The following is a 14,576-nucleotide window of genomic DNA, read 5'->3' on the forward strand; positions in this document are numbered from 1 at the left end:
CACAAAAGCACTAAACTATGCTTGCATCCAGCTTATACAAGGTGCCAATCTGAACACCCTTATCAAGCAACATAGAGCCTCTTGTCATCTTACATCCACTACTTGAGAAAATACCTTGCACACCCACATCACTCAGCTTGCTAACTGAAAGTAGGTTCCATGCCAAACCAGGGATATGTAGGACGCCATCAATCCCCTTCACTCTGCCATCAGGGAATCGAATCTTAACTCTTCCATGGCCAACAACCTTCAGGTGAGAGTCATCACCCAGATACACCTTCCCACCATCAAACTCTTCGTACTTAAAAAACCAACCTATGAGAGAGGTCATGTGAAAGAGGCACTTGAATCTATCAACCACACATCTTTTGATGCATGTGTTGCCAAGGCTGTGACAAAAGCATCTATTTCATCATGAGAGGATTTATCAAAGTCAAAATTGGAGAACTCCTTTTTACCTTTCTTTTTCTTCTCCTCCTTGCACTCTTTTTGAAAATGACCATATTTGTCGTAGTTCCAACATTTTGCCTCGAACTTTTTACCAGGATATTTAGGTCTCTCCAAAGATTGGATTTACCCTTCTTGTCCTCCTTCTTGCCTTTCTCCATCATTCTACCATGAGCAACCAGGGCCTCCTTAGCCATCTCAAAATATTTCCTTCGCATCTCTTCAGATAACAACAAAGAAACCACATACTATCATAAAAGTGGTTGTTGTGCTTCTAATGGCCATCACAAGATGATCCCACGAGTCCGACAAAGAACATAACAAAAGCATGCATTTCTCTTGACCATCAATCTTGAAACTGACAGAAGCCAGTTGAGCAACTAGCATGTTGAATGCATTCATGTGATCTGAAATGGATCTTCCTTCCTCCATCCTTAGAGAATATAGCTTCTTTCTCAAGAATAACTTATTTACCAAGGATTTCCCTTGATAAATATTGCCAAGCTTCCTCCAAGGAGCAGCTCTTGTTTTCTCTTCATGGACATTCAAGAGTACCGAATCAGCCAAACAAAGTCTTATCATACCCTTGGCTTTCCGATCCAATGTATCCCATATGTCCTGCACTGTAGTTTGGGGTTTCATTGAGGAAATCGCAACCCATAGATCTCTATCCACAAGCATGTCCTCCATTTTGAGTTTCCACAACTCAAAATTGCCTCCATCAAACTTCTTCATCTTTATTTTGTTGGATGTGCTTGCCATATCAAACTTACAACAAGGTTTTGAAATCTTCCTTTGCAAAACTCCCACTGAAACTAGATTAGCACACAAAACCCATCAACCCAACAACAATAACAAAGTTGGACAAACCTCTTATACCAATTGAAAGGAAGACAAGTGCGGAATAAAGGGTTCCAAATACTAAATCTAATAGGAGCGATGATGCAAAAATTTCTTTCAAGCCCTTAACTACTACAAATTAAATAAACACATTCAAAAACAGATTTAAACAAATAAAATTGCAACACTAGATATACATGGGAAAACGCTTTCAGGATAAAACCCACGCTCCAAAAGCCAGACTCAGTTGTATTATCAGCAACAACCAACAATTACAATTCAATGCTTAGAGCCAACGCTCTTCGGGAGTAAATACAGCAACAAAGAATTCTAGAGAATATCCGACACATAAAAGCTTCTTAGAAGACATCCAACCTATCATACTGTAATGTCCCCTAATGGGAATTTCCTTAGTTTAATCCTGAAACAACAATTCCAACTTAAGTTGAGAATTGTAATACGATATTTACCCAAATTGAAGACATCTTATTATGATATTTAACTTAAAATTTAAGGATAGTTCGGAAGATAACACTTATCTTGATAGCTTCCTTTGATTTGAGAAGGGAAGATATTGTAATTGCTCATGGTGATTGAATTGATATATTTGATGTAATCTTTTAATCGTTAAGTTCCCAATGTTTGATCAATTCTCATTATATCCTATGTGTTGATGTATAGCTTCGGTCGGACTTCTCAGGGCCGACTTTGCTTTCAAATGTGTGAAGGGCCGAAACGGCCTTACACATTTAACATGTCCGATTTCTTATTTCCGTCATTTATAATAAAAAGACTTGTTAATAAATACACCGATCACATTGAAAGTCATGACCCTTGGCATAAGACGTGATTATGAAGAGTCAAGTTAATTATAATATAACCGATGTCTAATAAATGAGACGTGTTGGTTGAAGCCGACTTTTGGTATAAGTCGTGTTGCTTGATCATGTTGAGATTGGGTATATAGATCGGTGCATTCCATCTCCTTTGGAAATTCAGATTGATCATCAAGCAGATCGTATTCTTCACCTACAACAGTTCGTGATATACCTACAGCAGATTGTATACATTCCTCTCACTATGTGAATGTTGAATAGAAGTGTTTAATATTGTAAAGACATATTGTAAATTGATAAATACAATAAGAATTATCATTGCTGGGTTTTTTCACCTTCAAGAGGAAGGTTTTCCCAGGATAAACTTTGTGTAGTTGTATTTGAATTATCTCCATAGAATCTGATCATCAAATTTAACATGGTATCAGAACCACGGTGAAAGAAGATCGTGATCAGATTCTATACAACTTCTAAGTATTCTCTCCTCTCTATCTTTGTCAAGCAGTATCTCTAAGTCTCAAAAATGGTGAACGGTCTTAAAGTCGAAGATAGGCTTGAAGGCGCAATTAACTTCACCTCATGGAAGTTTAGAGTGCTCATTGCACTTGAAGAAAATGATCTTCTTCAATTCATAGAGGAAAAGGATTTATCTAAACCTGAAGATCGTGATGAGAAACTGCAATTCAAGAAAAATGCCATCAAAGCAAAGAAGATATTAATCGACTCCGTGAGGGATCACTTGGTGCCTCTCATCTCCAAGATGACAACTGCAAGAGATATGTTCGAGACCTTGGAGGGTTTATATGAGATTAGCAACGTAAGTAGGGCTCTTGCCTTGAGACAGCAACTCCACCAAGTGAAGATGGCAAAAGGAGATTCAGTCATCACCTACTTCATGAAAATTTCAGAATTGAGAGATCAACTAAGCGCAATTGGAGATCAAGTGATAGATAAAGACCTTGTTATGCTAGCCTTGGATGGTCTGCCTCATTCATGGGAGCCATTTATCTAAAGCATAAGTGGAAGGTCCAAATTACCTAAGTTTGATCAACTTCGTGCAGATTGCATTCAAGAAGAATCAAGATTGAATGCTAGAGGAATTGTCAAGAGTTCTCAAAATGAAGATACACTTGTTCTTGCCACTCAATCTACCAAGAAACGAAATTATTGGAAGAAAGGCAACTTCAAAAAGAATAGAGATTTCAAATCAGATTCTGCACCTGATTCTAGGAAAAGGAAGAAAGATCTCTCTCGCATCCAGTGTTTTAGGTGTGACAAGTTTGGTCACTTTGCAAAGGATTGTTTGACAAGACCTAATCATCAAGGAGCAAACATCAATGAAGTCTTATCTCAAAAGGAGGTTGAAGATAACTCCAATGGTTTTCTTTTCATATCAGCATTATCAAGCAATGTTCCTACAGACAGTGATACATGGTTAATTGATAGTGGAGCCTCTCGACATATCACCGGTCATCGGGAGCACCTTTCGGATCTAGTGGAGAAAGAGTCACATCTCCAAGTCATTATTGGGGATGATGCACGCTATGCTGTAAGAGGAGTTGGTGCTACATCTCTAAAACTTGAATCTGGATTTTCTCTACATCTAAGTGACGTATTATTCGTACTAGGGATCAAGAGGAACCTTGTGTCTATTTCAGCCCTGGAGGATAAGGGCTATCAAATTGCATTTTCTGAAGGAAGAGTTCTTGCTTGGCCTAAGAACTCCAGCATCAAGACTGCTTGTGTGATTGGAAATCGACATGAGATTTTATACAAACTCACCACTCTCCCAATTCAAGCTCTTATTCATGATTCTTCCAGTTCCAGTTAACTCTAGCACAAAAGACTTGGACATCTTCACTTCAGGGCTCTTCCATCTTTGGAGAAGATGGTAAAAGGTATTCCTAAACTTATTCATGTAAATGATGGTACTTGTAAAGGTTGTGCTATGGGTAAAAATATTAAAAGTCCTTTTCATAGCAATGAAAGTAGGTCTAAAGAAATACTAGATCTTGTACATTCAGATTTATGTGGTCCAATGTCAATTCCATCCCTAAGTGGATGTTTGTATTATGTAACTTTTATAGATGACTACTCTAGGAAGACTTGGATTTATTTCTTAAGGTCTAAAGAGTCTGATGAAGTCCTAGGCAGGTTTAAAGAGTTTAAAGCTCTTGTAGAAAATATCTTTGGAAAGAAAATTAAAATTTTAAGGTCTGATAATGGAGGTGAATACACCTCGGGTAGCTTTCGTGATTTTTGTATTGAGTCAGGGATCAAGAGGGAGTTTTGTGTTCCTTACAACCCTCAACAAAATGGGGTTGCTGAAAGGAAGAACAAATCTATTGTTGAAGCTGCAAAAGCTATGATTCATGATCAAGACCTTCAGATTTTTCTATGGGCAAAAGCCTCTAGAATAGCAGTGTATGTTCAGAATAGATGTCCTCATCGGATATTACAAAATATGACTCCTGAAGAAGCCTTCTCAGGTATCAAGCCTGATATCAACCACCTGAGAATATTTGGTTGTCTTGTGTATGTTCATATTCCCAAGGACAAGAGAACCAAGTTGGAGCCTTCTAACAAGAGAGGAATATTTGTGGGCTACAGTGAAACCTCCAAAGCCTACCGTATTTACATTCCTGGTCAGAAGCAAATATGAGTTAGCAGGGATGTCACATTTGAGGAAGATGTTGCATTTAGGAAATCAAAGGGCTCATGCATGGAGATAGATGACGAAACTCCTCAAGACATGGAGGTTGATCTTGCTCCTGAGATTCAAAGGGAGACTACAAAACCTGATATGAGTAATGATCCAATTGAACCTTTGGATCCCATTGATGGGCCTAGAGATATTGTTGTGTCTCGAAAGAGACCTCTTTGGGCACGAAACACTATGCAGGAAGCAGAACAGTTTGTTGCTCCTAGAGGCACATTCAGGGAAAGCAAAAGACCACAAAGATTTTCTGGTTATGTTGCATTAATGTGTGATCTTATTGAGTTTGAACCTTCTAGTGTAGAGGAAGCAGCAAAACAACAAGTTTGGAAAGATGCAATGGATGAGGAGTATCAATCCATTCTCAAGAACAATGTATGGCATATTGTGCCTAGACCAAAAGGGAAGTCTATTGTATCTTCCAAGTGGTTGTACAAGATAAAACATGCAGTTGATGGCAACATTGAAAAGTACAAGGTTAGATTTGTGGCTCGTGGCTTCTCTCAACAAGAGGGAATAGATTACGAAGAAACATTTGCTCCTGTTGCTCGCTATACTTCCATTAGAACCATCATTGCCATTGCAGCAGCTAAGGGATCGAAGTTGCATCAGATGGATGTGAAGACTACCTTTCTCAATGGTGTGATTGAAGAAGAAGTCTACATCGAGCAACCTGAGGGGTTCATGATTCATGGGAAAGAGTCTCATGTGTGTAAATTGAAGAAAGCCCTATATGGCCTTAAATAGGCTCCTCGGGCTTGGTATGAAAGAATTGACAGATACTTGGTGGGTTTGAGTTTCTGCAAGAATGACGTTGATCCAAACCTTTACTTCAAGGTATTCAATAGTGATATGTTGATCTTGGTACTTTATGTTGATGACCTATTTGTTACCGAAGAAGATCATCTCATTGATCGATGTAAGAAGGAGTTGACTTCCGAATTCGAGATGAAGAACTTAGGACTCGTGCACTTCTTTCTAGGGTTGGAAGTTTGGCAGAGGCCCAGTGGGATTATCCTAAGTCAAGGAAAATACACCATCGATATCTTGAAGAGATTTGGAATGACAGATTGTAAATCTATGTCCACACCAATGGAAACTAACTTGAAGAAATTAAGGGAAGTTGCAGCTAGTTCAGATTTTGTGGACCCTACTATGTATAGGCAATTGATTGGGTCCCTGATGTATCTAGTTAACACTGGACTAGATATTTGTTATGCTGTGAGTGCACTTAGCCAGTTCATGAGTGAACCTAGATAGATACATCTAGTTGCAGTCAAGCATATCTTGAGATACTTGCATGCCACAGTTGGATATGGCTTGAAATACTCTTCCTGTATGGACCTGATTCTTGAAGGATATTTTGATTCTGATTGGGCAGGGAGTGTTACTGATCGGAAGAGCACTTCTGGTGGTTGCTTCAGCTTGGGATCTGCTATGATTTCCTAGTGTAGTAGGAAGCAGCCTTTAGTAGCTCCGAGCACTGCAGAGGCAGAATACATTGCTGCATGTGTAGCAACTCACGAAGCAGTGTGGCTTCGTAAGCTCCTTGCAGGATTGTTTGGTCAATCATTGGAGCCTACCATCATACATTGTGATAACCAAAGTTGTGTAAAGCTTTCAGTCAATACAGTATTTCATGACAGAACGAAGCATGTAGAGATTCAGTACCACTACATCAGAGATATGGTACAAAGGAATGTTGTTCAGTCGAGATACATTTGTACTGAGGAACAGACGGCTGACATTTTCACCAAGCCTCTTGCGAAAGTGAAATTTGTGCATTTTCGAGACAAGCTTGGAATTGTGGAAAATGAAGCTCTTGCTGAGAGGGAGTCTCAGCATTGGTGATAACTTGATATGTATTATAATGCATTCTTCTCTGTGAGAGAATTTTGAGGTGCAAGCCCTTGTTGAGCATTCTTCTCTGTGAGAGAAGTTTGAGGTATTAGCCCTTGAGAGAAGTTTGAGGTATTAGCCCTTGTTATGCATTCTTCTCCGTGAGAGAAGTTTGAGGTATCAGCCCTTGTTGTTCATTCTTCTCTGGGAGAGAAGTTTGAGGTTCCAACCCTTGTTCCACCCTCTGCGAGTAGGTATGGTGGATTCACCCTCTGCGAGTAGGTATGGTGAATGTCATGTGAGAGACTTCATGACTTAGCATTTGTTTATACTCACCCTCTGGGAATAGCCATGATGGATATGACTATGCAACTCAGATATCGAGAAGGATTCCTCCCTAGCTAAGAGGGAGTGTTGATGTATAGCTTCGGTCGGACTTCTCAGGGCCGACTCTGCTTTTAAATGTGTGAAGGGCCGAAACGGCCTTACACATTTAACATGTCTGATTTCTTATTTCCGTCATTTATAATAAAAAGACTTGTTAATAAATACACCGATCACATTGAAAGTCGTGACCCTTGGCATAAGACGTGATTATGAAGAGTCAAGTTAATTATAATATAACCGTTGTCTAATAAATGAGACGTGTTGGTTGAAGCCGACTTTTGGTATAAGTCGTGTTGCTTGATCATGTTGAGATTGGGTATATAGATCGGTGCATTCCATCTCCTTTGGAAATTCAGATTGATCATCAAGTAGATCGTATTCTTCACCTACAGCAGTTCGTGATATACCTACAGCAGATTGTATACATTCCTCTCACTTTGTGAATGTTGAATAGAAGTGCTCAATATTGTAAAGACATTGTAAATTGATAAATACAATAAGAATTATCATTGCTGGGTTTTTTCACCTTCAAGAGGAAGGTTTTCCCAGGATAAATTTTGTGTAGTTGTATTTGAATTATCTCCATATAATCTGATATTTAAATTTAACACTATGATGATTCAATTCAAAATTGCAGAAATGCCTTCTTATACTTTGTGATTGGAATGATAAGTCACTCAGTAAAGACATATCCCATGTCCCTTTAGACTCGTTATTCTTCATAACCACTATTGGTCGTTTCTTTGTTATTTTGGTCATTAGTTTGATTTTGTATTCTTTCCTATGACTCATCCTTGTAATCGTTGATGCCTCCTCGTAGCTTAATTAGGATATGACGACTTGTCTCTTTATTAATAGCAATTCCTACGTATATTTTGTAACCATTGGATGACATTGCCTCCCTTCACTATGTTATTCTTCTTTGTAATACTTTGTTGGAACATTATTCTTCTATAGCCGTAACTTAGTAAATTATTTCTCATGTATGCAACTTGACACTGCCTGATTTGAGAGCAGCCAACGCCAAGGATCATATCTGTCATCTGTACTAATCCTCCATGATGGAAGGGTTCGATAATATTTCTGGTAAATCGATTATCACCTAGAACAATGTTGACATGTGTTGACGCTAACTGTTCTGCGATATATGAATGCTCTTCAAGAACGAAACACCCAAAATATATATATCCATTATATGTCAAATAGGCCGATGCTCTATACATATATTCAAAAGTGGATACCTCCAAAGGATTGCAACACTTTATCGCAACAATACAACGTTTGACTCGATTATAATTGCACCCATTTGGATGACTAATCATTTACTGATTGCACCCAATGTATTTTTTCTAACCACTGATTAGTTAACGTATTTGACAACTCCTTTTATGGATGGCTATAATGGTGATATTATGCTTGCTTATTGGATACAATGACTCATGGATGCTTTGCTGTTCGCTAAGACTACCCTTTGGCCCGATGCAAACATTACTTAATGCGATAATTTATTTACTGCCATCTAAAGGTTGATACGATATATTATTTTATGGATGTTTCGGTACTATATGAATTTTCTATCCCCTGTGATATTCTATCTTCGATTAACTATACAGATCGCTGATTGTTTTATATCATAGTTTGTTTCGATTTTAGTCATTAACCTATCGTTCCTTGATATACAAATCGGTACTATGCACAACGGTAATGATTATTATAATCGTTGTCTCCATTCGCTATCACTTAGCATTGCTCTTAATTCGAGCTGCTCCATAATTTATTATGATATAATCTTAAAGTTTAAATATAAAAATGTTATTTGATGAAATTGATAATATAATAATTGATTAATTATTAAGGGGTTCATTCAAATCTTTAATTTGAATGAACAAATAACTCATGATTAAATAATTGGTGTAAAAGCCTATTTGGATATAAATTATTATTATTTGATAATATGGGGACATCACACTCCAAAAGTCAGACTCAATTGTATTATCAGCAACAACCAACAATTACAATTCAATGCTTAGAGCCAATAATCTTCGGTAGTAAATACAGCAGCAAAGAAATCTAGAGAATATCCGACACATAATAGCTTCTTAGAAGACATCCAACCTATCATACAAAATACACTAAGAAGCCACATATTTATAGAGCTCAATGCAAGCGAAAAGCATTCATGGTTTTCAAAACCAACTCCAATGCCAAAGAGGTATGTGGTTTCATAAACAACTTGCTAAACCCATGACACGTTGCACATAGCAACTTCCAAAGCAACAAAGTATAACAAATCCATAACAGTCACCTTGCTATATGCAATACCTACCTCGCACCACTTGTCAAAAGTGAATTCCACCATAAATACCAATTTCCAAATAATAACTCTCCATGACTCCTCTACCGAACTAGTAACCGTCGTAGTTCCAACATAGCAACCTATGACACTAGTACCCTCTTTTTAGGACTTCCAAAGTGGGTTCAATAAAATAAATAAATAAAATAAACATGTTTGGACTCTAAGGTTGAGGCACCTTAATCCCAACAATTTTGTCTCTAACCGTACTATAAATTCATATAATAACTAATGCTGGCCCCAATGGGACGAATGTGTATTTCAGCTCCTTTGATGATGCTTTCTAGTTGGTCAATCCTTGCATATACTATAAAAGAGATAGAAGGCTATAGAATAAATATTTTGATTGCTTTAAATCTCATGCCATCTGAAATGTAGATTATGAGCTATGCAATGTACTACTAGAACCACAATCTCAAACTTTGATTGGAACTTCAAAAACCTGCATATTGTAGAGAAAACAAAAGGAAGAAAACTTCTTTTTTGGGTGATGCAAGATTGCTTGACTGTTGAGATGATCCTGCATCAAGCAACTAGGTAAATGATCTGTGGGCTTAGTTCTCACATATAAGGGCTGAATTATAGACCTACACTTTCAGTTTGCACTTCAACCTCAATGTGCCCCATCACTTGATATAGTTAATTATGAAGAATTTTGATTTTCTTAAGTCACCTCTTCTGACATTTGCTTAGGCCATTACCCCATCCTAATTTGCCAAGTTTTGGCTCTTGCTCCACCATAGTCTGACCGTCTCTTCCAATTGCTTTTCCTAAGCTCCCTCTTGTGGCTTAACTTCTCCAATTTATTGCATCCACTTCAGAACATTGCCTTATTTCTTCTTCTCTTAGCTTAAGGGATTCTTACAACACATTTGCAATTTGTTGGAGAAATCTTCTCATAACATGTCCTCATCCTATTGCCTTTTGTTCACCCTCAACCTTTTGTGTCAAGGCTCCATCTTACTCATCTACAACCAATTCATGTCCCATAAATGCAATTTCTCCTTCCACGGTTTGAAAATGAACTGTGATTCCCTGCTCAACTGCTAACCTCCAACATCCCTCTTTTCTCTTCATTCTTCCATCTGCCAATTTTCTATAGTTTCTTGTCATCTAGAACTTTTGTGACAATAATTATTTTGCACCATTGTGACTTTTCCTCATTTTGAGATTCCTCATAATATATTTATTATTGCCTTTGATACCTTAACAACTTGCGATGCAGTAGAACATAATCTCATGATCACCAAAGGATACTAATCCATTACCACTTTCATGCTTGTTGCTTTTCTAATCACTAGAGCCTCATGGAGTTCATCTTGTATATCTTCCATATAAAACTCTGTGGTTGTTGCAACCAACTCTCTACTGTCCTTCTCAATTTCCTTCTTCAATCAGTTGGTGGGTTTCAGTCCACCATGTGCCATCCATCTCCACTCAAGATTACTCCTCCCCTTTTCCCTCTTTCTTTTTGTGTGAATTAATCCACACAATATAGTTTTCTCTTGTTGCCAAAATTTGCCTATTTTAGCTTTTCCTTTCTTGTATTATTCTCCTTTCCTTCCTATTGCATCTATATGTAGTCTTTTCTTACCTCCTTTAGATCTTCTTACACCAACTAGTGCTACTACAAACTGTGTCTATGCCTTCCATCCTGAAACCTCGGGCTTAGTGTTTCCTTCTCTAGTTTGTTTTCCTTTTCTCCAACTGGTTGCTTCACTTTCAGCAACTCTACTTCTCTTCATACTTGGTACCATCACAAAGTACTCCTCCATTGCACTCAGTTGCACTTGCATCACCACCTTACTCTTCATCCCCTCCAAAGGATATGTTCTCACTCTTCATTCAGTAATCTTGATATCCTCCTTCCCAAGGTTCACCTGAAAAATTCAATGTATTCATTCTTTTCAGTTTTCACTCTTGAGCCAATGCAGACCCAACTTGACCCATTGCCAAGCGTCTTGCTAATGTGTGTGTTGATACTATAAGACAACTTCTGGTTGCCCTTTTTAAACATACCTCTATTGCCTCACCACTTTGTAGAGGTTATTCCAAGCTTCTTTGCTTCTATCCACTCCTCTACATAGAACTTTTTTGCATGCTTGGCAACACCTTGTGCCTATTACCTCATGGCAGTCTCCCTCTCCAATGCATTACTTTGCACACTTCTTCATTCCTCCCTCATGTCCTTCCTAGGACCAATCTTTGTCACCTCTTCTAGATTGACCACTAGCACTTCCTCATCTTCCTTTATGAGGACTTCTTCCTATTTCCAAATGTCTCACCATGCCTTTGCTATAACATTTTGTGCTATCACTAGTGCATCCAACTTCTGCTATCTTTGTTTTAGTGCATTCTGTCTTCTGCATTCATTTTGCAGTTATCTTTCTCCTTGGCCTGAACTCTCTCAAGTTGTAACTCTTTAGAACCCTTCTCGGTCATTCCACTATCCTTAAAACATTATCCTTACTCGATGCTTCTATCCACTTTACCTTCACAGTTTTGCAGATTGTCTCACAATCAATGCTTTTGTCTGCACTCATCAAGTTACAACTTGTTCTCACAAATCACTTGCAGGAACTATTTATGCTTTTGATACCACTTGATCTACATGGAGATCCCAATTAAGGGAAGTTCAAACTTGCAACTCTAACATGCAAATCCACTTGCACAGTAGAAAAAAACAACCAAAGAACAATATTCAGACACAATGGAACTCAGAAAAGTATAGCAATGATACCTTGATTGAACTTCAAAATTACATCAATTAGCACAGCCATAAATTCATGCTTTGAAGCCTTATAGTATGCTCATCACATTAAGGCCTCGAAGGCTTACAATATTCGCATAACATTTAGGCCTTGAAGCCTTACAACATTCTCATATCCTATATATGAGTTACAAGGTTTCACACACCCCTTCTAGAGCTATTGATCTTCAATTTGCACCGCCCCTTCTTGGTTACCAACTTTACTAGCATATATAAATGAATTTTAGGAAAACTATTACATAATTTCCATGAAGAGGGATGACGTCCCATGTCCAAATGCATTACACAACTAATATTTTCTTAGTTACAAGGCTTATTAGGTCCTTACTTTGGTTAATCCCATAATATAAATTCCCTTAGGACTAATGCTGGCCCCAATTTGTTACTTCAGCTTCTTTGTTAATGTTTTCTAGTCAACCAATCCATATGGTATGGAAAAGAGATAAAAGGTTCTAGGACAAATACCTCATATGTTTGATCTTGAGTAGCCATTATGATGCTACACGGCCTCCAGTGAAACAATTTAATCTTTTGAGGTACCACTCTGTAGATGATGCATAATTTGTGAAAAAGTTGGGGTTCAGATTAGTATTTAGTGACCAATAAAATCAATTCTGAAGCAAAATTAAATATGTTTTCTTTTCTGCTTGTATATACATTGCTTAAGCAATTTGTTATGTTTTCTAATCTTGTTTGAATTGTTATGTGTCATACACAGGACTACTCTACAGCCTTTTTTGCTACTGGCAATATTGCAATATCTCGGAAGCGCTTGGCACAAGCAGCAGCTATGCTTGGTGAACTGTCAGAGGGCCCCTTCGATACAAAATTCAGCGAGTATGGGTGGGAAGATTTGGAACTTGGAGGTAAGCTTTGTATATGACCATGGATTCATGGGTACAATTGATTTGAAGCCCAAGAGTTACATATGTTTGTCAGGAAAGGCACCTAATATGACCAAATCCTAATTCCTTTTGCTTACAATAATTTTCAAGCAGTAGCATATTCACTTGGAAGCTTATTCTATGTAAATGAACAAAGCATGAAAACAAAGCTCATCCAACAGTTATCAGTCTATCAATGTCAGCAAGTCCAATTAAGCAGAACCTGTGATTGATTTCTGCCTCCCGGCTCACCTAGAGCACGTGCTTAATCCGTCAACTGTATCAGAATGGCCAACTTTAGTTCCCAGATTGTTTTGAATAAATGCATCTTATATTACATCAAAGAACAAGATAATTACCACAGCTGAACGGTATATTTACTTCATAGATTTTACCCACTGAATAGCAAATTCTTAAAAGCAACGTATTTGAAGCTAGTTCATAATAAGGAATTCTCCCTAATGACATACTATTTTGCCCAAAATAGACATTAGTGGGGTCCTGTTGTGAACCAAATCTTAACTGATGAAAACGAAAAACTCAGCTATAGTAAATTTTTAAAAAATATTGGACATGAGAGTACATTTTTTATTTGTTTTTCTGTTTTGAACTGAAATTTGAATTTTCTGGAAAGGAAGTATTGTATTTAGACAGAAAATATACCAAAATTGGAATAAAAACAGCACAGGACTGTTTTTTATTTTTCAAAGCATTTTCAGATCGTAGATAAAATAGGGAAAACTCTCCCAAGAAGGAACGGGTGCCATCTCAGGTCCAATCCAGGAGTAGTGTGCACGCTGCACATGGCTACAAAAATGGTCAAGGATTCTGTACAATACCTTTTCAGGATGAAGAAAAATTTCCCTCGAGGCTTAAAGCCTTTTTATAACTTCTCTAGGCCTTATGTCTTAGTGTAATTGACTTCAAATTCCCTTTGCCATGTGTAGAGCTGGTTTATTGTGATTGACATTTTATAATCTTGTGTAATGACCCCCTTACTTTTTTTTTGAATTATTTCAATTTTCAAACCCCACAAACACCCATTAAGGTTAGGAAATATAAACTCAATATTGCTGAAAGAGAACCCTTCCACTTTCTGATCACCAAGAGCCCAATGTGGGAAGTTGAAAGAGTTAAGGTTAGGAAATATAAACTCAATATTGCTGAAAGAGAGCCCTTCCACTTTCTGATCACCAAGAGCCCAATGTGGGAAGGTGAAAGCATACGGTAAATAGGAGATCGTTAGCTCCAATAATCAATTGAAATTACAAGGCTGGGCGGCAAGCTAGCCCCCGAGCAACTAAAAGAGAATCACTCGACCACTTTTTAGCAGGAGGACAATTATTACAAGGGAATAGATCACTCAACCACTTATGCAGTGGGAGGACAATTATTACAAACAGGGAAATAGATCACTCAACCACTTATGCAGTGGGAAGACTGAAAACTTAATAACAATCCACTCAACCGCTTATTCAGGGGGAGTACTGAAGTACAATGAGAT

At 37.8% G+C, this 14,576-nt stretch overlaps 1 protein-coding gene across 1 annotated transcript in view; it reads left to right on the forward strand.

The window, feature by feature from the left end:
• The window catches only part of LOC131079997 (uncharacterized), a 95,257-nt gene that overhangs the window by 18,130 nt on the left and 62,551 nt on the right, over positions 1-14,576 (forward strand). Inside the window, exon 2 of the mRNA XM_058018046.2 lies at positions 12,907-13,054. Coding sequence (XP_057874029.2) covers positions 12,907-13,054 — 148 coding nt within the window. The remainder of the gene's footprint in view (positions 1-12,906; positions 13,055-14,576) is intronic.

This window comes from Cryptomeria japonica, chromosome 3 (assembly GCF_030272615.1).
Source record: "Cryptomeria japonica chromosome 3, Sugi_1.0, whole genome shotgun sequence".
NCBI classification, from domain to species: Eukaryota; Viridiplantae; Streptophyta; class Pinopsida; order Cupressales; family Cupressaceae; genus Cryptomeria; species Cryptomeria japonica.